This window comes from Microcaecilia unicolor, chromosome 3, assembly GCF_901765095.1.
Source record: "Microcaecilia unicolor chromosome 3, aMicUni1.1, whole genome shotgun sequence".
NCBI classification, from domain to species: Eukaryota; Metazoa; Chordata; class Amphibia; order Gymnophiona; family Siphonopidae; genus Microcaecilia; species Microcaecilia unicolor.
Window position 1 is genome coordinate 59,254,595 of NC_044033.1, and position 25,686 is coordinate 59,280,280.

At 45.2% G+C, this 25,686-nt stretch overlaps 1 protein-coding gene across 1 annotated transcript in view; it reads left to right on the forward strand.

The window, feature by feature from the left end:
- NVL (nuclear VCP like) overlaps window positions 1–25,686 on the forward strand; it is a 258,431-nt gene that overhangs the window by 55,148 nt on the left and 177,597 nt on the right. The window contains 2 exon segments of the mRNA XM_030194664.1: window positions 5,059–5,176; window positions 15,350–15,494. Coding sequence (XP_030050524.1) covers window positions 5,059–5,176; window positions 15,350–15,494 — 263 coding nt within the window.

Genomic DNA, 25,686 nt, shown 5'->3' on the forward strand with positions numbered 1-25,686 from the left:
AAACTTCTTCTACTAACCTATAAATGTATTCACTCTGCTGCTCCCCAGTATCTCTCCACACTCGTCCTTCCCTACACCCCTTCCCGTGCACTCCGCTCCATGGATAAATCCTTCTTATCTGTTCCCTTCTCCACTACTGCCAACTCCAGACTTCGCGCCTTCTGTCTCGCTGCACCCTACGCCTGGAATAAACTTCCTGAGCCCCTACGTCTTGCCCCATCCTTGGCCACCTTTAAATCTAGACTGAAAGCCCACCTCTTTAACATTGCTTTTGACTCGTAACCACTTGTAACCACTCGCCTCCACCTACCCTCCTCTCTTCCTTCCCGTTCACATTAATTGATTTGATTTGCTTACTTTATTTATTTTTTGTCTATTAGATTGTAAGCTCTTTGAGCAGGGACTGTCTTTCTTCTATGTTTGTGCAGCGCTGCGTATGCCTTGTAGCGCTATAGAAATGCTAAATAGTAGTAGTAGTAGTAGGAGACGAACAGGCTGGATTTGTGAGACAGGCAATCCGTAAGGAATGTCAGGATAATTTTGATGGCAGTGCCATATACTAGGAAGCAGGGTCATTACACAATAGCAGCCTAGACGCAGAAAAAAGCGTTTGACAAAGTGAGGTGGGAATACATGACACCGCTAGACAATTACAGATCTGGCAGGTTTATCCTATCTCTCTATGGGGACGGGTTCATCTTATTAATATGATAATCATTCCCCGATGGTTATACACATTTCAAATGCTGCCATTATACTTACAAAACAGAGAACTGAGGCAGTTTCACAGATTGATGCAGATGTTTTTGTGGAGAGAGAAGAAGCCAAGGTTATCGATGGAGATCATCCAGATTCCCAAGAAATTTGGAAGGATGGGATTGTTGAACATTAGATACTTAATAGTTGCATTCGAGATGAGGCATATAAATGATTGGCTTAGGGGGGGTGGAGAAATTGTCGGCTACATCATTAGAAGGTGGTATCATCCACCCTATACACCTGTGTCATGTCCTCCATGCTACTAAATCCTTGCCATCTGGAATTTTTAAGGCGTTTCCAGTGTTTCGGGCGGCAAGGAAAGCATGGACATGGTTATGTTATCATTTTGGATTTTCGGCATCGGTGACCCCATTCCTATCCATTAAAGGAAACCCGGCATTTCCACCAGCAATGTACAGGGGGACCTTTTCCACTTGGGTGAAGAAAGGCCTGAGGTACCTGTTTAATGTGGTGGGGGATGAGGGGAAAATTAAAACCTTCAGTGAACTGCAAGGGGAACATGCTCTGCATCAAACTCATTATTTTGCCTATATACAATTACAACACTATGTAAACTCTCTCCAATGGATTGATCTCACAGAAGATGTACAGGAGGTCCTTTCTGAGGCACTCACCTTGGGAGGAACTCAGGGAGTACCTTTATCCGTACCACCACAGATTTTTACAAGACAATACACCAGACATTCGTTATAGAGAATTGGCACCTACTTGGTCACTTGATCTGGGAACTGAGGTAACTTGCACCATGTTACAAAATTCCATTAGGGCAATACATCAGCAAGTGATTTCGATTCAACACAAAGAGACGATGTACAAGTTTATCATGAGACTGTTTATTTCACCAAACCAGGCGAGACAAGCTGGGTTTGGGGGGGGGGGGGGGGGGGGAGGAAACTGCCCAAAATGTGGGAAGGAATGAACGCGCCTTGGGCACATGTTTTGGCATTGTAAGTCCGTTTGGATCTTCTGGGACTCCTTAATAAAAATGATATCAAGGTGGTGGAACGTAAAAATGGAGGTCACCCCAGTGTTGCTATTCGGGCACTGGGAGGAGGGGGGATCCATCAGTGGAGGACTTTACTGTTTTCTAAGATACTCAGTGACATTTAGCCTTATGTCCATACTATGTGTTTGGCTCCATTCCTCCCCTCCCAGCTTGCAGCGTTGGAAAATGTACATGATGGAACAGTTGAGGATGGACAGACTGGGTATCTCTGATTTAGGTAGCATAAAAGGCTGCAGGCTTATAGCAACATGGGAGCCATTTTGGTTGACATTAACTCACCAGGCACGTAGCTGATTGTTAAATTAAGAATTGTTTATAGTTAATACAAGAAATGTTTTCATATCCCCCTCTCAGTTTTTTTTTTTTTTTTTCATCACAAGGGAATTTCAGAAGGGAGGGAGGGTGGGTCAGGGAGGATAGGGGTTTGGATTAGAATACTAAATGCAGTGTACATTTGTATACCTTTGTAAAATTGAGAAGTGCAGTCAAGATTGTAAACATACAGCTGGTAGATGTAAGCCCCAGGTAACCCCTGGGGGAGTTTGGTGGTCTGCAATTTACAAATGTGCGTTGTCTTGCTTTGTTGATATGTTCAGACAATAAACAGATTTAACATAAAATGAATCTTGTAGGATGAATAGCTGTTGGCGTGGGTGTGGTGCAGCTGGCAGCTATTCCATCTGTTTTGGGACAGCCCTGTTACTTAAGAGTTCTAGGAAAAGGTGGGATAAGAAATGAAGGGAATGTTTGCCCAGCCCTTCTCACTGATACCAGCAGAGGGGGCTTGGAAACAGTCTTCTTTTGGTATACAAACACATATGTGCTGTCTGACTACAAGACAGGTTCTAGCTAAGTGCTAGAAGACCCAAGCAGCTCCTTCACTATACCCAAGCAGCTTCTTTGCTAGACCTATGGATGGAGAGCTTAAGAGGAATGGTGCTTATGGAGTCCCTCCCAGCTGCAAGGCTTAATAAAGAATCTAGGATACTAGCACAATGGGAACAGTTGGATACCTATCTTAAGCGGGAATAGGTTTAGGGAGAGGAGGCTTTAAGGGGGATTATTATTTTACGCTGTGTATGGGATAGCGGAATCGGTGTACATGTTGAATTATCCGGGTTTGTATGTTGGTTATATGTTACATGCTGTATGAGGGGTTATTCTGTTACATATTGAAAAGCTTTAATAAAAATGTTAATTCAAAAAAAGTACGTAAGAACAGCACTATAAAGGCCTTGTTCCAAATTACAAATAAGTCTTATTCCCACTACCCCTCCCCTCCCCTCCCCCCACCCAATACCCATAGTAACATAGTAATATAGTAGATGACGGCAGAAAAAGACCTGCATGGTCCATCCAGTCTGCCCAAGACAAACTCATATGTGTATACCTTACCTTGAATTTGTACCTGTCCTTTTCAGGGCACAGACCATATAAGTCTGCCCAGCAGTATTTCCCGCCTCCCATCACCGGCTCTGGTACAGACCGTACAAGTCTGCCCTCCCCTATCCTCTCCTCCCAATCACCACCCCCTCTTCCCCCCACCTGCTCCGCCACCCAATTTCAGCTAAGCTTCTGAGGATCCATTCCTTCTGAACAGGATTCGTTTATGCATATCCCACGCATGTTTGAACTCCGTTACCGTTTTCATCTCCACCACCTCCCGCGGGAGGGCATTCCAAGCGTCCACCACCCTCTCTGTGAAAAAATACTTCCTGACCTCTTTCCTGAGGCTGCCCCCCTTCAATCTCATTTCATGTCCTCTCGTTCTACCGCCTTCCCATCTCTGGAAAAGATTCATTTGCGGATTAATACCTTTCAAATATTTGAACGTCTGTATCATATCACCCCTGTTCCTCCTTTCCTCCAGGGTGTACATGTTCAGGTCAACAAGGTAGATAAGGGTAGATAAGGCAGTATTATAAGAAATAGAGAACCTAAGTAGGAATCACTGTCCACCCCCACCCCAATCCAATCCTGTCTTAATAATAAAGCCTTATGGACCTTGCTTCACACTGTGGTTATCAACTGTTCAGACTATTGTAATTCTCTCCTTTCTGGGTTCCCTCATACCAGCTAAAGCACCTACAGCTCTTACAGAAATCAGCTGTGAAATTACTCTATAATGTTTGGAAATACTCCTATGTGTGTCTCTTATTTGATCCACATTGGCTTCCTATTGCTTTTTGTATTAAATTTAAGATCTTAATTCTTTCACTCAGTCTACTACACTGGTACCTCCCCTTTATGTCTTATCAGTTCTCATTCCTTATTATGCTTCCTGTTCATTACGAGCTTCCTCTAACCAACTTGTGTTTCCTTCTTTCATCAAACTAAGATTAGATGCCCCTCGCAGCATGGTCTTTAGTTATTTAGTTCCCCATGTATGTGGAATTCTCTTCCTGTAGAGCTACGCTTGGAATCCGCTTTCATTGCAGGTTTAAGGAAGCCCTGAAAACCTGTTTGTTTGTGCAGACTTCCCAAAATTTTGTCACCCTCCCTCATAGTGGTTACGATCTTTGCTGTAGCTTGCCCCTCCCCATCCTGTGTTCTGTTAATAAATTTCATTTGGTTTTTATATACTTGTGTTTTTCGAATTATAAGGAAGGAAGTTATTGTATTCTTGAATGATGTAATATTAACATTAGATATAACCTTAGTTTCCCTTTGTGTTGTTGAAATGTCTGAAGTTTTGTTAACTTGGCACCTACATTTATGCTCATCAGAGAGTGATAGTTGTGCACATAAGCACACTAGGCGCTATTCTGTAAGGTCACATCTAAGTGCAATAGCATGTGGAGCATAGGCAGGATATGAGTTTTACTCCCTTTTACAGAATACTATAAGTTACGTGCTTTGTATGTTGCACTTAGGCATGTCCATTTACTCCTGGTTTAAATGGTTGCGCCTAAAGTAAGCTTGCCAATTCGAGTTTATGCTAGTAATGTTTGTTAGTGGTTTGTATTTTGTATTTTAGATTATATATGTTGGTTTGTTACCCACCTTGGATAAAGATGGGCTATAAATAAATATAAATGTTCCATAATGGCATCTTGGCACTCCGTGTATGGCGTCCCGGCTTGCCTAAACAGAGGTGCCACGTTATAGAGTTGCCCCCTATATGGCTAAGTGAATATAATATCTCAAATTTAAATTAATTTAGAAACAATCAGAATTGCTGGTTCATACAAAGATTAAAACCCATATTTTGGCCCAATAACAGATGGATACAGTGGTATAGCACATACTAACTGCCATGTCTTTATTTCCAGACCAGCGCCCCATGTATACTCTTCATCGACGAGATCGATGCTATCACCCCAAAACGAGAAGTTGCCTCCAAGGATATGGAGCGGAGGATTGTGGCACAGCTGCTCACCTGCATGGACGGTCAGGCTCATTGTGTTATGATTCATGTTTGCTTCAATACACACAAATAAAGGCAGTAAACAGAGATGTTGGACTAACTTACGTATCACAGATGTGATGGATTAGTGCAGTTACAGGGACCACTTTTCAGCGTAGTGTTGCTGGCCTTTATGAACTTGTTCTGGTTTAGGTATTTTGCTTTTTAAAGGGACAGTAACTTAGCATGCTTAGCACTTGCTTTACTAATTTTTCATCTAGGATCCAGGCTCAAGCCTACGGAAAAATCACAGAACACACCACAAAACAACATTTCTTAAAAAACAAAGATAAATGTGTGTTGTAGGGATTATATAGTACAGACTGCTTCTCCACTGCCCTGCTCTGATTGGTTTTCCCTTGATTATATGACCACTTGTAAGTCTCCTGGCAACCACAGTGGGCTCAGACCCTTGGATTTCAATACTTGGCCTTTTCGCTACTGCCCTGCAGCACTATCAGGGGGCTGAGGCTTGGAGTGAATACTGCTGTCAGTGTCAGAGAAGACCACTAGTGTTTGCTAGGCAGTGCTTTTTTTTTTTTTAGGAAAAAAGGTACAGGTACTCATTATGGGTAACCTTAGGGGTGGGGTTACCCAAAATGAGTACCAGCCATGGCACATATACATGGGCATTATTGTAAATATTACATCAGTATAGGAGAAGAAAAATAACTTGTGAATTTTTTTTAAAATTATAAATTAATTTCTGTAAGTTGTTACAACTCCAATATACCTAAAATGACACAAACCAAATTAGCACACAGACCAGGAATTAGAAGAACAGTCTTGCCAAATCTGAAACACAATATGCTATCAATTCTCCTCTCTCCTCTCTCCTCTGCCCTCTCCTCCCTCAATCTATCCATGTTCAGCAATTCTCCTCTCTCCCCTGCCCTCCCCTCCACCCACCCATGTCCAGCAATTCTCCTCTCTCCTCTGCCCTCGCCTCCATCCATCCATCTATGTCCAGCAATTCTCCTCTCCCACTGCCTACCTGCTGAGGAGCCTTTGTGCCCAATGCTGTGCACTTAGGAAGACCCTTTTATTTCCGCCCTCTCTAACACCTATGTGTCAGAGCGACAGTACCAACAGGGCCTCCACGAGCGAATAGGCTCGAAGGCTGAGTGTGCTGGTGCTGGGCCTTGTACTGAGTGTTCGGGGGCCCGGACTCTCAGCAGGCGGTGAGAGGAAACAAGCAGCGAGAGGAAACAGGAGGTAAAAAAGGTGCCGGTATGCCACACTGGCGTCTACAGGCACAAAAAAAGCCCTAGTTCTAGGCCACAGCATAGTACAACTTTTGCACACAATTTTGTGTGCTATAGTATGTGTCCTATGTTAAATACATTTTGTGCATAAGCTAACGCTATACAAGGAATCCAGTCGATGATGGCGCACAACTGTCGCGTCCCGCGCCCATACCTGCTCTCCCGCTGTGGGGAGCGGGAGCCAGCGGCCTCCGCGGCACCGGAGGATGGCCGAAGAGGTCCCACGGAGGAGCCGGCGCTGCCGCGGGACTGGCGGGTCGGGCCGGGATCGGCGGCCAACGAGGACGAACGCCGGCCTCTTGGGAAGGGGAGGTCGGGAGGAGGTTCGCGCCGGCCAAAATGGCGGCGCCGGAAGCCGACGTCTCCTTCGCTCCAGAGCCGGAGGGCTCTGGAGCTCCGCCTACCTCGCACCGGATTGGCGAACCTGGGCGATGACTCCGCCTGGAGTTTGGGCACAGCCAATCCAGGGGCTCTGCCGACTCCCCTGGGCCGGATTGGTGGGTTTCGTCCCGGGGGCGGGATGGCGCGATATTTAAACCCAGGAACCAGAGGACCTCCTTGTTTCCGGTTCTGTTCCCGAAGACTGTGCAGCGGTTCCGCGTTGCATCATTTGGAGTATCCAGAGACTGTGCTATCCTTGTCCACAGATTGCTAGCCGTTATCCAGAGACTGTGCTATCCTTGTCCACAGATTGCTAGCCGTTATCCAGAGACTGTGCTATCCTTGTCCACAGATTGCTAGCCGTTATCCAGAGACTGTGCTATCCTTGTCCACAGATTGCTAGCCGTTATCCAGAGACTGTGCTATCCTTGACCACAGATTGCTAGCCGTTATCCAGAGACTGTGCTATCCTTGTCCACAGATTGCTAGCCGTTATCCAGAGACTGTGCTAACTTTGTCCACGGATTGCTAGCCGCTTATCCAGTGACTGTGCTAACTTTGTCCACGGATTGCTAGCCGCTTATCCAGTGACTGTGCTATCTTTGACCGTGGACTGCTATCCACCTGTCTAGAGAGCTATTCTGCGCTTGACGACTGTGTTTGCTGGCCGCACCTCCCGACCCTAGCCAGGTCAGCCGTCCACCCCGCGGTTCCAGCAGTCCTGCTGACTGCCTGCAGCTGGGGGCTCAACCTCTGGTGAACGGCGGTCGCCGCGGGTGAAGATTGGGGTGCACGGCTGTCCTCTGAGGTCTTTCGGCCTTGCGGGACCTAAGGGCTCACCAACGTGAAGACAAGACACACAACTCATTTACATCCCATGGTAATGAAGGTATTAGCTGTTCAGCGCAGAAGACCCAAAGGCTGAGTGCTAGGTTTCTAATGATGGGGGTTTAATACATATTAATAATAATAGAACTTATTACCCGCGCTAGCCTTTCATTTCAAATCGGTTAACAAAGTAAGATGCTGGTTATAACCAGAAAATACAATAAAATAAAAGATGCAAGGAATATTTCATAATCTTCACTAGCCACTTATCTTACAAGGTGTGAGCAGGAATAAAAGGTTAGCTCATTCTTCTGTGGATAGCGTTAGTGAGGATTTCATTCTTCTTTGTTCTCCTTAGTGTGAGTATACAGGCCATACAACTTTTTTTTTTCTGGCCTCATTGAAGAGCTGTTTGGGGGGGGGGGTGGGGGGCGCTTTTCTGAATAAAAAAAAAATACTGGATAGTTGATACATTGCAAAAATTGTATCGACACAGAACTGCACCTGTCTACATCTGTTCATATGCAAGAATGCTGTTTGCATAAACATTGTTATTACAAAAATGGTATACATACAATTGCACTCCAGCATATGCACCAATGTATACACATTATCTCTGAGTGCTAATACAATATTTTTGGGTTGCAAAAGGCTAGACCTTTGTGCACATGTGTTTGGCGTGCTGTCCCATGTTAGTGTACATTTTGTTTTTATGCACAGCTTATTTGCATGCTATTTGATTAGTCCATTGGACACAATTTTTGTTTATCCCATGAACATAAGCACTGCCATACTGGGACAGACAAAAGATCCATCAAGGCCAGCTTCCTGTTTCTAACAGTGGCCAATCCAGGTCACAAGTACCTGGCAAGGACCCAGAACAATAAACAGATTTTATGCTGCTTATCCTAGAAATAAGCAGTGGATTTCCCAAGTCCATCTTAATATTTTTTTTTGAGATGCGGTGACCAGAATTGCACACAGTATTCGTATCATGGAGCGATAGAGAGGCATTATAACATTCTCATTCTTGTTTTCCATTCCATTTCTAATAATTCCTAACATTTTGTTTGCTTTCGTAGCCACTGCTATACACTGAGCAAAAGGGTTTCAATGTATCATCAGCGATGACACCTAGATCCTTTTCCTGGTCGGTGATCCCTAATGTGGAACCTTGCATCACGTAACTGTTGTTTGGGTTCCTCTTTCCCACATGCATCACTTTCTACTTGATGACGTTAAACATCATCTACTTTAAGAAACCCTGCTTTGAGTTTAGCTTAAATTCAAGGCTTTATGCATTGGCTCCAGAGTTGCTCAAAGAGCAACATCCAGAGCTTCATATATGATGTGTCTGTGAGAGGGTACATATAGTCGGTCCTCCTCCGTCTCTGTCTCTTTCTCTCTCTCCTGCTTTTAATTGGTGAGATTATGAGCTAGGTTTGGTGGAAGACATTAGAATGTTGACCATATTTTACAATAACATTTTTAAACCACAGCAATTCTGTTTTACACGTATCATTTTTTTTCAGCATAACAGAGCTTTTCATTGGTACAAAGCTTTCTTGGCAGACATTCAATAATCCTATAATCCCTGTCTGGGGTGGCAATGTTTGGAATTGAAAAATGTGTTTTTAGTAATAAGCCTTCAAGGACAATGACGGATAACAAACATTGCACCACCTTTTTGTGCAATCCAATTTTATTTCACATTGAGGGGATCAAAAAGGGAAGGAATGGAAAATTGGGAAATAATGGTACTTAATCTGCTTAGTTCAAGGTGTCTACATATATTTGTTAGATCTTGGTTCAGGCAACATTGAAGTAATCTACTGTGTACAATTATTCTATCAAAAACATTTCTTTGGCATCCCCAAAGCAGTACAGGGACTTGTAGGGTTCTTGAGGAGAGAAAACAGAGAATTGTACTATGGAGAAGTGTGTCTTCGCTGAATGGAAGCATAAACACGCGGCTCCTCACCATCACTGGAAAATCAAGCTCATCGGCTAAATTATGTTACCCTCTTTGGCTAAAACAGGATATATTGCAAACCTACATTGCTTTGGCTATCAATTCATGGTGTTGAAAAAGAAAAGCAATGGACTAAGAATTCACATTATCATTGATTGGTTCTGCCTAGCCAAGAGCAGGACAACATGTCAGGAGCTCCCTCTTCCAGTCTTTGTAAAATGGCTGACGAACCAGTTCTGGACCTAACTAAATCCAACTTTGAAGAACTTGTAGGACGGTTCAAGGAGAATCAAGTCTGGAAAGGTAGCAACCCAGGCAGATGGAGCGACCCTCGGTGTGGAGTTTCAGGGCTGAAATGATAAGAGTTGAGAAAATGAGTAGAAGCACTGAATTCATCTGAAGGAACAAGTGGCTGGTGTGGTGGAGTTGGATCTCAAAACTGCAGAGCTTGCCAAACTGAAAGATGGATCTATTGGATAAGTTGGAGAACTTGGGAGAATCAACTCAGAAGAAGTAACCTCTATTTTAGAAGTATCCCGGAAAGTCCAGAGTACTCTGGCACTGGCGGAGGTGATCCAGAGCTCTCCTCAGCACTGCTAGAAAAAGTCAGGGGTGTCCGTGGCCCCAGATGCATTAAAATTTATTGAGCACACCGGGTCCTTGAACTATACGTCCTAATGTACCAAAGGATATACTGGTGTATGTCCACAGCTATTCCGTGAAAGACTGTTACCAGCAGCTTGAAAACGGAACAACTTCTTCTGGGACTCATACTCAATTGTAATATACCCAGATTTGTCACCTATAACGTTGAAGAAATAGAGAGACTGAAGGGATATTACAGAGAAGTTGCATGAGTAACACGTAAGATATAGGTGGTCCTTTCTATTTGGCTTAGTGTTTGTGTCACAAGTTTAAAAAAACCCCCCAAAAAACAGACCTGCCACTAGAGATTCTGCAGTCGCAATCATGAAGTCACTTGGGTGATGGTCATGCAAGGAGAACCCGCAAAAATCGTCCCCTACTAGGGAATCGCCACCAAAATGATAGAGAACACAGCAGGAAGGGGATGTCTGTGCAGCCAACTTTGCCAGTTTCCCAGAGGTCATATTGGATCACTGACGTAATAATTGAAGCATCTTGTATTAATTAAGTCTTAGCTATTTGTCTAGTTTTAAGAGATAATTGCACAGGATCTGTGATTTAGTATATTTTACCCTGTATATTTTGATAGCACCGATGTAGAATACTACATATATTTACTTAATGTTCTGTCCCAGTGAGGTGGGGTCCCTTCTCCAGTTTCTGTTCTCTTCTATCACTCATCTTTAGTGAGGGTGATGGATGGGAGATTGTTGGTTGGGGAATGGGGCCATAGGTAAGGGAGGAAGGGAATGAAGGATACAGGGTGCAGAATGTGTACCTTATGTTATTAAAATATGTTGCAGACTGTAAAGTGCTTATTTTAATAATTTTGAAATGGTGGATTTTAAGATAGTGACACTCTAGTGTCAAAGGCCTGAACTCCTCTTTTATGTGTCAGTGTCTTATTAGAGAAGTTAAGCAGCAGTTCGTTTAGTGCAAGAGACACATTTGAAGAGAAGAATTGAGAGACTAATGCACTCTTAACATTTTGCAGATGGCATATTAGCCTTTCACCTGAATAAAAAAGTGAGGGGCGTAGGGATACTGATTGCAAAGGGAGCTCAAGTCCAGGTGAAGGAAACTATAGCTGACCCTATGGGCTTTGTTGCCATTCATGCTGATATACAAGGTTGCCTATACAATATTGCGTCAGTGTATGTACCTAATAAGAAGCAGAAGGAGTTTTACTTAGACTTGGAAAACCATTTATTACAATTGGGGGTAGGACAATGGATTATAGATGGAGATTTAATATGGCTCTTCCCCCCCACCCTTGGACAACACTTACCAGGCACAATATCACAGAATGGATCGAATGCTCTCAAGTCCTTTTTGAACAGGTTTGGCCTAGTGGATGTATGGAGGAAACTTAACTCCAAAACTCGTCAATATATGTTTTATTCAGCTCCTCACAAACACCATTTTTGCATAGACACTCTGTTCTGTGATGAAACGATATTGCCTTGTGTGGTCCTGTTCGATAATTGAATCTATAGTGTGGTCTGACCATGCTCCAGTATGACTCACTTGTAAATGGGAAAATGGATAAAAAAAATTACAATCCTGGAGGAAAAATAAGTAATTGCAGATTTATTTCAATTGATACCAGAATATTTTCTAATAATAGTACTCAGGACACATCTTTAAGCATGATCTGGGATGGCTTTAAAGCTTTTATTAGAGCGCACCTTATTAAATGGGACAGTAGATTGTACAAACAATGTAATCAGCAGATAGCAACTGTGCCGAGAAAATGGAACAAGAATTATTTAGACAACCCTTTAAGCAGTTGCAAACCAATCATCCTCTAGTGCTGTGAACATTCAAAAGAATTGTATGAAAGTTCTTTATCGCTGGCGCTCGACTCCGATATGTCTTCATCAGTATGTATGCCACAGTCTTGTCACGTTAATGACGTAATTGTGGCGAGCATGGGTCATATCTGGTGGTCTTGTCTAAAAGTGATTGCTTTTTTGGAAATCTGTCTAAGCTCTTATGCAGCACTGGCTTGGGCATGCTATTCCCCAGGATCCTGCATTTTTTCTTTTGAATAAGCCTCTCCAGGAGCCAGGAGAAATGGTCGCCTGTTTGCTAAGCAGTGCTTCATTGTTGCTTGTCCTGTGGTTGCACAAGCCTGGAAGCACCCCTGTTGCCCACCATTGATTAAATGATATAACATGCTCTGGTACATTTGTGAGATGGAGAGGCTTGTAACTGATCAGAGACGGGCCTTGCCCAAATGAGAGAAGATATGGCTGCCCTTTATTACATTGGAGGAATACCAGTATACCCAACACCAATACAAAAGGGAAGGTATAAAATATATAGATTACAAAATAACGCACCCTGTAAATCACAGAATGAACACATATCTATATTTTTTTTAAGTGTAAAGAGGAATTCATTAAAGACTTACCCAACTCCGAGAGCCGTTAAACGTCAATGCTGTCAATACATAAGGCTTCTTACAACACTGTCCTTGCATCATAATTCACCTCCAAAGTTGTACATATTAAGCCATAATACCAAATCATAAAACGTGCAAAGCGTTCAAACTGTTCATTAACATCATGATTTAGCAAAGCTGTCCGAGGATACCACAAATGTCCAATTTCAAAAACAAAAAGGAATTATAAATAAATAAAGCTGGTACTTATCTTAATATTAAACAGGGTAGCTGCTCAACTTAACTTCTGTTTCGAATGGCATCTTCTTCAGGAGCAGTCTTCCAACAAGAAAAGTCTAGCTACCATAGTTCCAGCATCCACTGATTCAAAGCAAGTTCAGTTTCGAAATGAAGAACCCTGGCAGCATCTCTCTTCTCAAGCTTTGTGGAGCAGTTAACGCTGACCCATTTCTACTACTGTCATACTCTGTCCTCTAATCCCAACAGCCCGCCCAGAGGCATGTACATATGGTTTCCAGAGCAACCCCTCTGTCCTCTCATCCCATTAGCCCTGGAAACTGTATGCACGTTCCTCTAGGTGGGCTAATGGGATGAGAGGACAGAGTATGACAGTGGAACTCAGGAGCCTTAACTTGGCCCATTTAGTTTAAAAGAAGGATTTCCTTTATGTATGTATGTATGTATGTATGTTCTGCTTTTGCTGACTTTCTTGGGCATGAAGGTTGTTCTTTCTTAGAAATAACAGCATAAAAGTGGCAGTATTCAGAATATCAGATGATTACTCTTTTGAAAAAACAATCTTAATGCTGCTTAGCACACAGCCATATACCTACTGTGTGTTTGTTCTTAGACATATTGCAGCATCTGAGAAGTCCTGATGTTCAGGGGCTGAAGCCTTTTGACTCTAGATTCTATCTCTTTCTGTGTCTCTTTATTTTCTGCAAACATTGATGCGCAGAAAGTATTTTCATTTAGCTTTTGTAACTCTTACAGTGTCAGATGCAGAGACACCAAGTGTGGTCCATTCCAAAGCTGGAGATTTTACTACTGGTATGCTAGAGACTGAAGGCCAATGTTGAAGTTTTTAGTCGTCATGTCTAAAACCAGTTCTGTTAGATGCATGTGCCAAAAATTGGCATATTCTAATCAATAAATAGAAAATTAAATTCTTTTTTCTACCTTTTTTGTCTGTTCATTTATTTTTCTTATTTTGTTGGTCCTCTGTATTCTTTTAGCTGTCTTGCTAGAGTCTTCTTGATCATTTGGCACTTCTTTTCTCTCCATGTCTATCTTATCCAGCATCACACTTGTGTCCTTGCCCCTGTCTTCCCACCATGTTAAGCATCTCCTATTCTTGCCCTGTCCAACATAACTCTTTTGTGTACCTATGCCCCTCCCCCATATTTCAGCATTTCTCCCTCTCTTCCCTCGCTCCTGTTCTGTCTTCTTGTCTGCAGGTCCAACACCTCTCTCTGTTCCTTCTTTCTCCACAGGTCCCAGCATATCTTGCTCTTCCCCCTGCCCCTACTCCAACTTGGCAGCTGTTCCTCCCCCCAATCCTCGCACCTCTTCCTTCTCCCAGCATCCTTTGCTTTCACCTCCCCCTACTCATGTGGCTTGGTATCGCTCGCTTTCTGTGCTCCTGTGGTCCTCCAACCTTATTTGTGGTAGCACTGAAGAGACGTAGCTTCAAGCTGATCCAGCGTCTTCCCTTTGCCACATCCCATCCCAGAAAACAGAAGTAGCATCAGAGGAGGCGGGACGCATCAGAAGAAAGGCCCTGCGCTGGCTGGAAGTTGCATCTCTGCATCGCTTCCGCCACATGCAAGGTTGGAGGACCACGAGGGTGGGGAATGCAGAAAGTGAAAGATGACAAACCGCAGGAGTAGGGGAAGGAAAGTGTAGAGAGCCAGATTGCCGGAGAGCATGGCCACTTGGGCTAGAGAAGGGTCTTGAATGCATGTGACTTGGCATGTCTGCCTGCAGATGTGACTATAGCAGTATATCTTCAGGAGTGTTGACTGAGTCTTCTGTGTAGGCATGCAATGAGTCATGCTGGAAGAAATGTTCCTGTAACATACCTCACAGCCATGGGCAGGCTGGGGCTACTTAGAACAGCATGCACTTTCTATTAATATGAAGTAAATTAAACTCACTGTCAAACTTTCTCTGGTAATAAAGATGAAAATTTAAAAAAGTCATCAAGAGAACTGGCATAACATCTCAGATAAAGGATGGGTATGCTATTTTGTTTACAAACTCTACTAGCCAAGAGTATCAAACTCTGCTTCTCTAGGTCTGGCAGACCTGGTTTTCAGGATGTCTCTGATGTAAACAGTAGCTCTAGATTATTTGGTTTTAAAATAACCAAAATATATAAACCAAACCTGTTTGTAGCCCTTGAGGACCTACCTGTATGAGACACCACTTAGCAGCAGAATGTAAAATAATTATGGCGGATTACCCTCAAATACGAGATGCAGAAGCCAGATGAGTGTTTTCTTGGTGAGGTAAAATCAGCTGGTCTTGGTATTGCTAATTCTTTGGCTGCAGAATCTCTGAAACCTTGATAGATTGTATGTAACATGCAGATAGGCATCTGAATTTGAAGAAATCTGGAAAGGTCTGTTGAGGACTCTTGTGTTGTTTTTTTTCTCAGACTTGAATAATCTGGCAGACACTGCCCAGGTCCTTGTCATTGGTGCAACTAACCGGCCAGACTCGCTGGACCCAGCGCTGAGGCGTGCTGGCAGATTTGATCGAGAAATCTGCTTGGGGATTCCTGATGAGGCAGCCAGAGGAAGGTGTGCTTACAACATTGAGAAATACAATGACAATAAATCGTGCAGTCTTTGGCTTTTCAGGGTTGATTGACCAACACTGTGACAACTGTGTTGGATTAACAAAATCAATGATTTCTGTCCGACCAGAAATATTTGGAGGACTTGTTTTAATATGTTTTTGATGAAAGGTTCCTATTTCAGGAATCCTTTTCAAGTACCCATGTTGTTTCTAATAATGGCCCAACCCCCTGTTTCTACATTGAAAATCCCTGTAAATTTCATCTTAAAAGACAAATTTAGATTTCTCTAATAGCCTACCTCCAGGAATTCACAGTAACTGGCATTGCTCTCAGCTCTCCACCCTTTCTCCCCCCTCCCCCCAACACACAATGACCTTCTCTTCTTACCTTTTCTCACCATTCTAGTGCTGGGCCAGCATGGGGCTTTGAGCATGCACCAGATGCTCAAGGCCCCCACTGACCCAGCACCATAACCGTGAGGAGAGGTGAGAAGAGAGGATCCGGTCATTGTGCGGTGGGTTGGGGGGAGAGTGGAGGAAAGCAGTGCCAGTTACCAGTGGGGGGGGGGGGGGGGGGTGGAGGCAGGATGGAGGACAGAAATTGTGGTCATTGCGGGGAGCAGGGGTGGAGGAGAGAAATGATGCCTCCATTAGTAGCTCACCCTAGACTTCAGAATACCCATTGTTTCTAGTAATAACCTGGGCATTTTTTTAGAAACAATATGGTAATTTTTATTTAAGGAAAGAGTTTTGTGTGTATAGATTACTATACAACAAAAATCCCAGCAGAGGCCCAGATAATGATAAACATTACTCTTCTCAACCTGTACTGTTAATACCGCCAGAATTTTAAATTTGCCTTAGTGTCTCAACATTCATTTAGTAAGAGGATGTTTTTATCTTGGTCATCTGGTCAGTTTGTTTTTTAGGTGATATACAGCAACTCTGGTATAACTTTAATGCAGGATTAGTTCAGCTTGCCTGCCTTTCACCAATACAGACTTCCCTATCATCAAGCCGATCAATCCATAGACTGGTGGGTTGTGTCCATCTACCAGCAGGTGGAGATACAGAGCAATCTTTTGCCTCCCTATATGTGGTCTTGTGCTGCCGGAAATTCCCCAGTATGTTCTCTATCTCAGCAGGTGTGTGGTTACACAGCAGCAGCTCTGGCTAGGTCTCCAAGCCTAATTGTTTAGGTTTTGTTGAGTACCTGGGGTTGAGGGCTCTTCGTGAGCAAGTGCAAGCCTGGTGGTGCCAGGTCCCTCCTTTTCTCCCCCCTCCCGCTGGCTCCGTTTAAAAAAAAAAAAAAAAAAAATTTTTAAACGTTCAAAAAGGACATTCATTTGCAGCTGCTCACTGGAACAAGTCGTCGCTGCTCGGAGCAAGAAGCGGGTAATTTTTACCTTTTACTAGCGGGCAGGGAGTTCCCCGAATGGTCTCCATGTGGCTATGGCCGCAGATGGCAAGGACGCGAAAAGACGCTCCCCGGAACTCGTTCGTGCGCCTAGCGGGGAAGCGGGGGGATCGAAGGTAGAGTCGCCCTTTTTGGGCGCCCTTTTGGAGCATTTTGAAGATTGCCTCTCCAGAGGAAGGCTCTCTCTCAGCCTCTACTGGTTCTGCTGGGAACGAAGCGCCCGCCTAGAACCTTCCACGTTCATGAAGCCATGCAGACCTTTTCAGCGCAATGGGATGCCCCTGAGGCGAGCCTGAAAGTAGCCCGGGCTATGTCCCGTCTGTACCCCCTTCCTGAGGGGGAACGGGAAGCCTTTGTCTGGCCCACGGTAGATTCCTTAATCACTGCCGTGACTAAGAAAATGACACTGCCGGTGGAAGGTGGCACTGCCCTGAAGGACGCCCAAGACAGGAGAATGGAGGCGGCCTTAAAGTCGTCCTTTGAGGCGGCCGCTCTGAGTTTGCAAGCCTCGATTTGCGGCTCCTACGTGGCTAGGGCGTGCCTGACTGTTTTGCAGCGGGCTTCCCCCTCGGACCCTTCCTGGAGGGCGGAATGGCCAACCCTGGAGTCGGGTTTGGCCTACTTGGCAGACTTGCTGTATGATGTTTTGAGAGCCTCGGCCAAGGGCATGGCTCAGACAGTCTCTGCGCGGCGGTGGCTCTGGCTTAAGCACTGGTCTGCTGACCATGACTCTAAATCTCGCCTAGCCAAGTTGCCTTTTAAAGGCAAGCTGCTCTTTGGGGACGAGCTGGACAAGATCGTGACGGAGCTCGGCACGTCCAAGGGCAAGAGGTTGCCGGAGGTCAGGGCTCGGGCCGGCAGTGCCCGTCCTGGTCCCTCTAAGGGCCGATTCCAGGAAGCCCGTCGGTATCGCCCGGGCAAGTCGGCCTCCTCTGCCTCCGCTTCCTTCAAACGGAACTTCTCCCCCAAGCAGCATTCCTTTCGTAGGGACCGCCGTCCCGGAGGTTCGTCCTCCGGCCCGCCCCCAGGGTTGCGTACCCAATAACGGGGACCTGGTCCATGGCCCAGTGCAGACAGGAGGAAGGTTGTCCTCGTTTCTGGGCGAGTGGACCAGGGTAACTTCAGACGCTTGGGTTCTGGAGGTCATCAGAGACGGCTAAAAGCTAGAGTTCTGCCGACCCCTAAGAGACGGGTTTGTAAACTGTCCTTGCAAGTCTCAGGTAAAAGCAGCTGCCGTGCAGCAGACTTTGAGCAACCTGATCCGCCTGGACGCGGTGGCCCCGGTGCCAGTAGATCAGCTTGGCAAGGGGCGCTACTCCATTTACATTGTGGTGCCAAAGAAAGAAGGATCTGCTCGGCCTATTCTCAACCTCAAGGGAGTCAATCAGGCCTTGAAAGTTCGGCACTTCCGGATGGAGACATGGATTACTGAGACCGAGTCAGCACGGCTTTTGTGTGGGGAAATCTTGCCTGACCAATTTACTTCAATTCTTTGAAGGAGTAAACAAACATGTGGACAAAGGGGAGCCGGTTGATATTGTGTATCTGGATTTTCAAAAGGCGTTTTACAAGGTACCTCATGAAAGGCTACAGAGGAAATTGGAGGGTCATGGGATAGGAGGAAATGTCCTATTGTGGATTAAAAACTGGTTGAAGGATAGGAAACAGAGAGTGGGGTTAAATGGGCAGTATTCACAATGGAGAAGGGTAGTTAGTGGGGTTCCTCAGGGGTCTGTGCTAGGACTGCTGCTTTTTAATATATTTATAAATGATTTAGAGATGGGAGTAACTAGTGAGGTAATTAAATTTGCTGATGACACAAAGTTATTCAAAGTCGTTAACTCGCGACAGGATTGTGAAAAATTACAAGAGGACCTTACGAGACTGGGAGACTGGGCGGCTAAATGGCAGATGACGTTTAATGTGAGCAAGTGCAAGGTGATGCATGTGGGAAAAAAAGAACCCGAATTATAGCTACGTCATGCAAGGTTCCACGTTAGGAGTTACGGACCAAGAAAGGGATCTGGGTGTCGTCGTCGATAACACACTGAAACCTTCTGCTCAGTGTGCTGCTGCGGCTAGGAAAGCAAATAGAATGTTGGGTATTATTAGGAAAGGTATGGAAAACAGGTGTGAGGATGTTATAATGCCGTTGTATCGCTCCATGGTGCGACCGCACCTTGAGTATTGTGTTCAATTCTGGTCGCCGCATCTCAAGAAAGATATAGTAGAATTAGAAAAGGTGCAGCGAAGGGCGACTAAAATGATAGCGGGGATGGGACGACTTCCTTATGAAGAAAGACTAAGGAGGCCAGGGCTATTCAGCTTGGAGAAGAGACGGCTGAGGGGAGACATGATAGAGGTATATAAAATAATGAGTAGAGTGGAACAGGTGGATGTGAAGCGTCTGTTCACGCTTTCCAAAAATACTAGGACTAGGGGGCATGCGATTAAACTACAGTGTAGTAAATTTAAAACAAATCGAAGAAAATTTTTCTTCACCCAACATGTAATTAAACTCTGGAATTCATTGCCGGAAAATATGGTGAAGGCGGTTAGCTTAGCAGAGTTTAAAAAGGGGTTGGAAAAATCCAAAATCCCAGGAATAACATGTATAGAATGTTTGTACGTTTGGTAAGCTTGCCAGGTGCCCTTGGCCTGGATTGGCCGCTGTTGTGGACAGGATGCTGGGCTCGATGGACCCTTGGTCTTTTCCCAGTATGGCATTACTTATGTACTTATGTACATCAGGGTCCCGTGGTGATGGAGGATCCCTCCCCCTTTGGTCTTACGGCCTGGCTATTGAGCGGAAGCGGCTGAGGAAGAAGGGCTTCTCAGACAAGGTCATCGCCACTTTGTTGAGAGCTAGGAAGCGCTCTACTTCCACCACTTACGCAGGGTTTGGCGCACCTTTGCTCCAATATCTTCAGTGTTGGCGTTCCTGCAAGAGGGGCTGGAGAAAGGCCTGTCGCTCAGTTCGCTGAAATTCCAGGTGGCGGCTCTAGCTTGCTTCAGGGGTCGTCTGAAGGGGGCTTCCCTGGCTTTACAGCCGGATGTGGTACGCTTTCTCAAAGGAGTTAATCACCTGCACCCCCCCCCCCCTCTGCACTCGATAGTGCCTACGTGGAATCTCAATCTGGTACTACGGACCTTGCAGAAGCCGCCCTTCGAGCCCTTGCCAAGGGCATCGCTGAAGGACCTGACATTGAAAGCAGTCTTCCTGGTGGCTATCACATCAGCCAGTAGAGTTTCCGAGCTCCAGGCGCTCTCGTGTAGAGAACCGTTCCTGCGATTCACTGAGGCAGGAGTATCGATTCGCCCAGTGCCTTCCTTCCTGCCCAAGATTGTTTCTCGATTCCATGTGAATCAGCAGCTTTACCTACCCTCCTTTCGTAGGGAGGATTACCCAGAGGAGTATCCTGCGCTCAAATACCTGGATGTTAGACGGGTCATCATCAGATACTTGGAAGTGACCAATGATTTCCGGAAGTCGGATCATCTGTTCGTGCTGTTCGCAGGCCCTCGTAAGGGTCTGCAGGCATCTAAGCCTACAGTGGCACGTTGGGTCAAGGAGACAATCGCGTCAGCTTATGTGGCGGCAGGGAAGATTCCGCCTATTCAGCTGAAGGCGCACTCTACTAGAGCACAAGCAGCCTCGATGGTGGAGTCCAGATCTGTCTCCTTGGAAGAGATTTGCAGAGCGGCTACTTGGTCGTCGGCTCATACCTTCTCACGACATTACCGCTTGGATGTGGCTGCTCGGGCCGAGGCCCAGTTTGGGGCTTCAGTGTTGCATTCAGGGATTTCCATGTCCCGCCCTGGGTGAGTACTGCTTCGGTACATCCCACCAGTCTATGGATTGATCGGCTTGATGATAGGGAAGGTAAAATTATGTATCATACCTGATAATTTTCTTTCCCTTAATCATAGCCGATCAATCCATAGCCCCTCCCAGATATCTGTATTGTTTGTGTTCTGGTTATATTTCAGGTTCAAGTTCAGTCTTCATTTCCTGTTCACGAGGACTTCGTGTTGAAGTTCTTCCAATTGAAGTCTCTTTGAGTTGAGACGATTTTGTGTTACAGTGAGCTGCTGCTTCCTCTCCCCCCATTTCGGCGGTGGCTGGATTGACTAAATTATGCCGGCGCTCCCTCCCGCTTCGTGCGGCTGTAGGGTAGCTTTGTATCCCTCCCGCTTTGGCGGTGTTAGGGTAAGCCAGCTCCTCCCGCGGTTGCGGTAGAAGGATAAGCCAGTTCCCCCCGCGTCGGCGGGTGTGGTTTCCCGCCCACCGCCTCGGTGGTGGTGCACTGGAATATTTCCCCTCCCCCGCTTCGGCGGTGGTGAGCTGGGCAGAGTGTCCCTTTGTGGATGTAATTCTCTAAGTGCTGAGTCCTGCGGATGGAGCTTTGATATCGACATACTGGGGAATTTCCGGCAGCACATGACCACATATAGGGAGGCAAAAGATTGCTCTCTATCTCCACCTGCTGGTAGATGGACACAACCCACCAGTCTATGAATTGATCGGCTATGATTAAGGGAAAGAAAATTATCAGGTATGATACATCATTTTACCTTCCTTCCCAGGTTCTTTAAACTAGAAAAGGTGGCTGTTTCACAATGGCTTCTAATCCAGACCTTCCACAGCAAACACATTGTCCTCCTTTCAACTTCATAAAACACTATAGCAGCATTCTTTTCATGAAGCTTTTATCTCACTTTAGGGTCTGACCACTAAGACCACTTGCATTTATCTTTTTGTGTTCCTCGTCCATCCTGCTGTCCCTTCTTCAAACAGTATGGCTTTTTTGTAAAATGGGATATTTGTGTGCAACCCCCCCCCCCCCCCCCACACACACACACAAACATACACAACTTGGTATGCCTGATAAAAGGTATTCAGAGCATACAGGAGCAGCATATACACTCTATGATTGGGCTCTGCTCTACTTCTGGCCTCACCTAGTTGTTCCCACACCACTTAAGAGGGTTTTATTTGCTTCCCTGAAGCTGCCATGCCAGACACATTGACTCCTGCTGAGAGTGAGGGCAAGTCCAGGCAGCTTCCCTTGTGGCCAGCTAGCTCCTTTCATTGTTCTTTTGTATTCTACTTATTGAAAATCATGAGAACTGAGGCAGGCCACCTTCATTCCTTTTTTATTTTTCTCTCATTCATTTGGAGTGGAATAAGAAAGTACGTTTAAACAGTTTTGTTTCTGAGCTGTTTCCAGATACATTTAAAGAAACAATGCCACAGTTATCACAGTGTGTTTGTTTCATTGCTTTGTCAGACTCTAATTGCTGCACAGATATCTTGGCACACTCACTATCCATATATTTATGAGCCTTCCAGTCAGTCATACTTCATATCTGAGGATTTGATAGCTTCCTTCCTTTTCAGGTTTTCAAGTTACATAGTAATATAGTAAACGACAGCAGATACAGATCTGAATGGTCCATTCAGTCTGCCCAACAAGTTAAACTCATTTTTTCATGGTATGTGATACTTTATATGTATACCCGAGTTTGATTTATCCTTGCCGTTCTCAGGGCACAGACTGTAGAAGTCTGCCCAGCACTGTTCTTGTACTAAAAGTTCTGAAGCTAACATTGAAGCCCCTTAAAATTTACACTCCAGCTCATCCATATCTGTTCAATTATGATCAGGGTGTAGACCTTAGAAGTCTGCCCAGCACTGGTTTTGCTTCCCAATTACCGGCATTGCCACCCAATCTCCACTAAGATTCTGTAGATCCATTCCTTCTAAACAGGTTTCGTTTGTGTTTATCCCACGCATGTTTGAATTCCATTACTATTTTTATCTCCACCACCTCCCACGGGAGGGCATTCCACATATCTACCATCCATTCCGTGAAAAAATACTTCCTGACATTACTCCTGACTCTGCCCCCCTTCAACCTCAATTCATGTCCTCTAGTTCTACTACCTTCCCGTCTCTGGAAAAAGTTTGTTTACAGATTAGTACCTTTCAAATATTTGAACATCTGTATCATATCACCCCTGTTTCTCCTTTCCTCCAAGGTATACATGTTCCGGTCGGCAAGTCTTTTCTCGTACGGTTTGCAATGCAAATTCCATACCATTTTTGTAGCTTTTCTTTGCACCGCTTCCAGTCTTTTTACATCTTTCGCAAGATAGAGCCTCCAAAACTGAACACAGTACTCCAAGTGGGGCCTCACCACCAACTTGTAGAGGGGCATCAACACCTCCTTTCTTCTGCTGGTTATACCCCTCTCTCTATGCAGCCTAGCATCCTTCTGGCCACAGCCCTTGCCTTGTCACATTGTTTCTTCACCTTCATATCCTCTGACACCAACACCTCAAGGTCTCCTGAGTCGAGGTTACTAATCTTTCCCCTCCTATTCGGTATCTCTCTTTTGGGTTTCTGCACCCCAAGTGCATCACTCTGCACTTCTTGGCATTAAATTTTAACTACTAAAAACCGGGAACCTAATCCAATATTTTGTGCTCAATATTACTAATGTACTAAAAATACAGCATAATGTATAAATCATTAGTTTGAATCATGATAATAATTACTTTAATGTAATATAGTTTGATCAAACATCCACTTCAAATGATAGTAAACACAGTGATTGAAATACATCACTTTATTAACTCAACTAAACACAAATGCGCCTACTAATCATATTGACTTGCTGCCCATAATTGCATAATACACTTTGTTTATATAAAAACATATAGGAGGAAGTGACGTCACTGCTGGGAAATGGCAGCCTGATTCCCTAGCTCCGCTGGAGTGGGAGTAGAAATCTTCAAAACCTAAAATTTTCAATTGAAAACCTTCACTGTGAAACTTCCGGTTTGTAGGAGGGATGGCAGCGTGGAGAAAGTTAAATAAATTTAAAAATTTACAACGGCGAAGAGAGCTAGCAGCTCAGGCGCTCAGCAGAAGGCGGCGGTTCTCCATTTCAATATGGCAGAGATGGAGTCTGACTCAGACCCGGATGATGCGGAGTTAACAAAACAAGATGTAGCTCGATGGTTCAAAGAATTAAAGGTGGAGATGATTGCGGTAAGGAAGGACGTTCAGGCGGCGGTATTGGAGCTGGGGTGGAGGTCCGGGAGATTGGGACCCGCTTAGAGCAGACGGAGGAGAGCGTGGATGGAGTCGCAGAAGATTTGCAAAAGTTACAATCAGAGCTGAAAGCAGAATGCAAGAACAGAATAGAGCTGCAGACAGCCCTGGAGGACCTAGAGAACCGGTCCAGGCGCTGCAATTTACGTTTTAAGGGGATACCAGAAGAGGCTTCCTATAAAGACTGCAAACAGGTGATAAAGGACATTAGTGCTTTTATCCTTAAATCTGGAGATAACGTATCGGGGGAGAAGGAGGGGGGTATCCATTTCTCTGGATAGGACTCACAGAAGCTTGGGGCCCCAAAGAGACTCTTTGCCTAGGGACATTATTGCGTGTTTCCATGATTACAGTGTGAAAGAACAGGTGTGGGGAAAAGAGAGATCTTTAGGCGAAGTGGAATGGAACAACTGCAAGATCAAGGTCTTCCAGGACCTAGCAAAGGCAACATTAAAGCACCGAAAATAAATGCGGGAGGTCACTACCTATCTACAGCAAGAGGGTTTGAGGTACAGGTGGTTATTCCTCTTTGTATTGCAAGTAACGGTGGGGACCCAGACGTGCAGAGCCCAAACTACAGTGGAGGCCTGGCGGTCCCTTTCGGAGATGGGTAGTCCGGATCTTCCTGCGTCGGCTGCGGCAAGTCAAGTACAAGGGTCGCGTACTAATCCGAGGTCAGCGTGGCAGAAGGTTCGAGGTGGTGGAGGCAGAGGGTCTCGGCTGGAGACAAATGATACGACCTGAGTAATCTGGGACTTTGAGCTACTTTGTGACACAGGGATCCTGTGAAGTTCCAGAACATCTAGCAGGAAAAATGAGTCAGGGTGACTTGTTGTGTGTGGGGGGGGGGGGGGGGGGTGGGGGGGAGGTTTGATGTCTTCTTGTTTGAGTGGTGAAGGATGTGATGTGTGGAAGTGTGAGATGATTAATACAGCGTGGGTGAATTATGCAGTAATTGGCGGTCAGGATGAGCATTAGGTATTACACAGTGCACTGCACTCTGGCGGTGGCGCACTTCCCCAGCGAGTTCACTGGCGGGTTCTAACAGTGGCCAGTTGACTGGGAATAAAGGGAGGGAGGGGGCAAGAGGAGGGAAGAGGGGGGAGAGAAGGGAGGTAGGGGTGGGGGAAGGGAGGAGAAGGGTGGTAGGGAGTGGTTGCGGGTAGGATCGTGGAATGTTAATGGTTTGAATGACCCAGAGAAAAGAAGTATTATTTTTTGAGAGCTGCGACGGCTTAATTGGGACGTGGTTATGCTCCAAGAAACCCATGTGAGGAAACAGGATACCTCACTAATACGCCGTAAGGAGTACAGTGAATGTTAAACACATGCTGCTCCAAGAGGGGGGAAAACGGGAGGCTTAGCGATATATATAAAATCAGGGATATCTTTCTCTAAAGAGAGTGCTTTTTTGGATGTTAGTGGGAGATGCTTAGTGGTTAAGAGGTGCCTAAACGATGAGCTGGTTACTTTTGTTAATATCTATGCCCCAAATGCTGGGCAGGGAGAATTCTTTGAGAGCTTAAGGGAGGATCTCTTGCATTTTCTATCAGGGAATGTGGTCCTGGGGGGGGGGGGGGTGATTTTTAATTTAACTTTGACCTCCTTGGATCACTCGAGGGAGGGGGCGAGTTATTGCATTTGGTAAAGGATCATG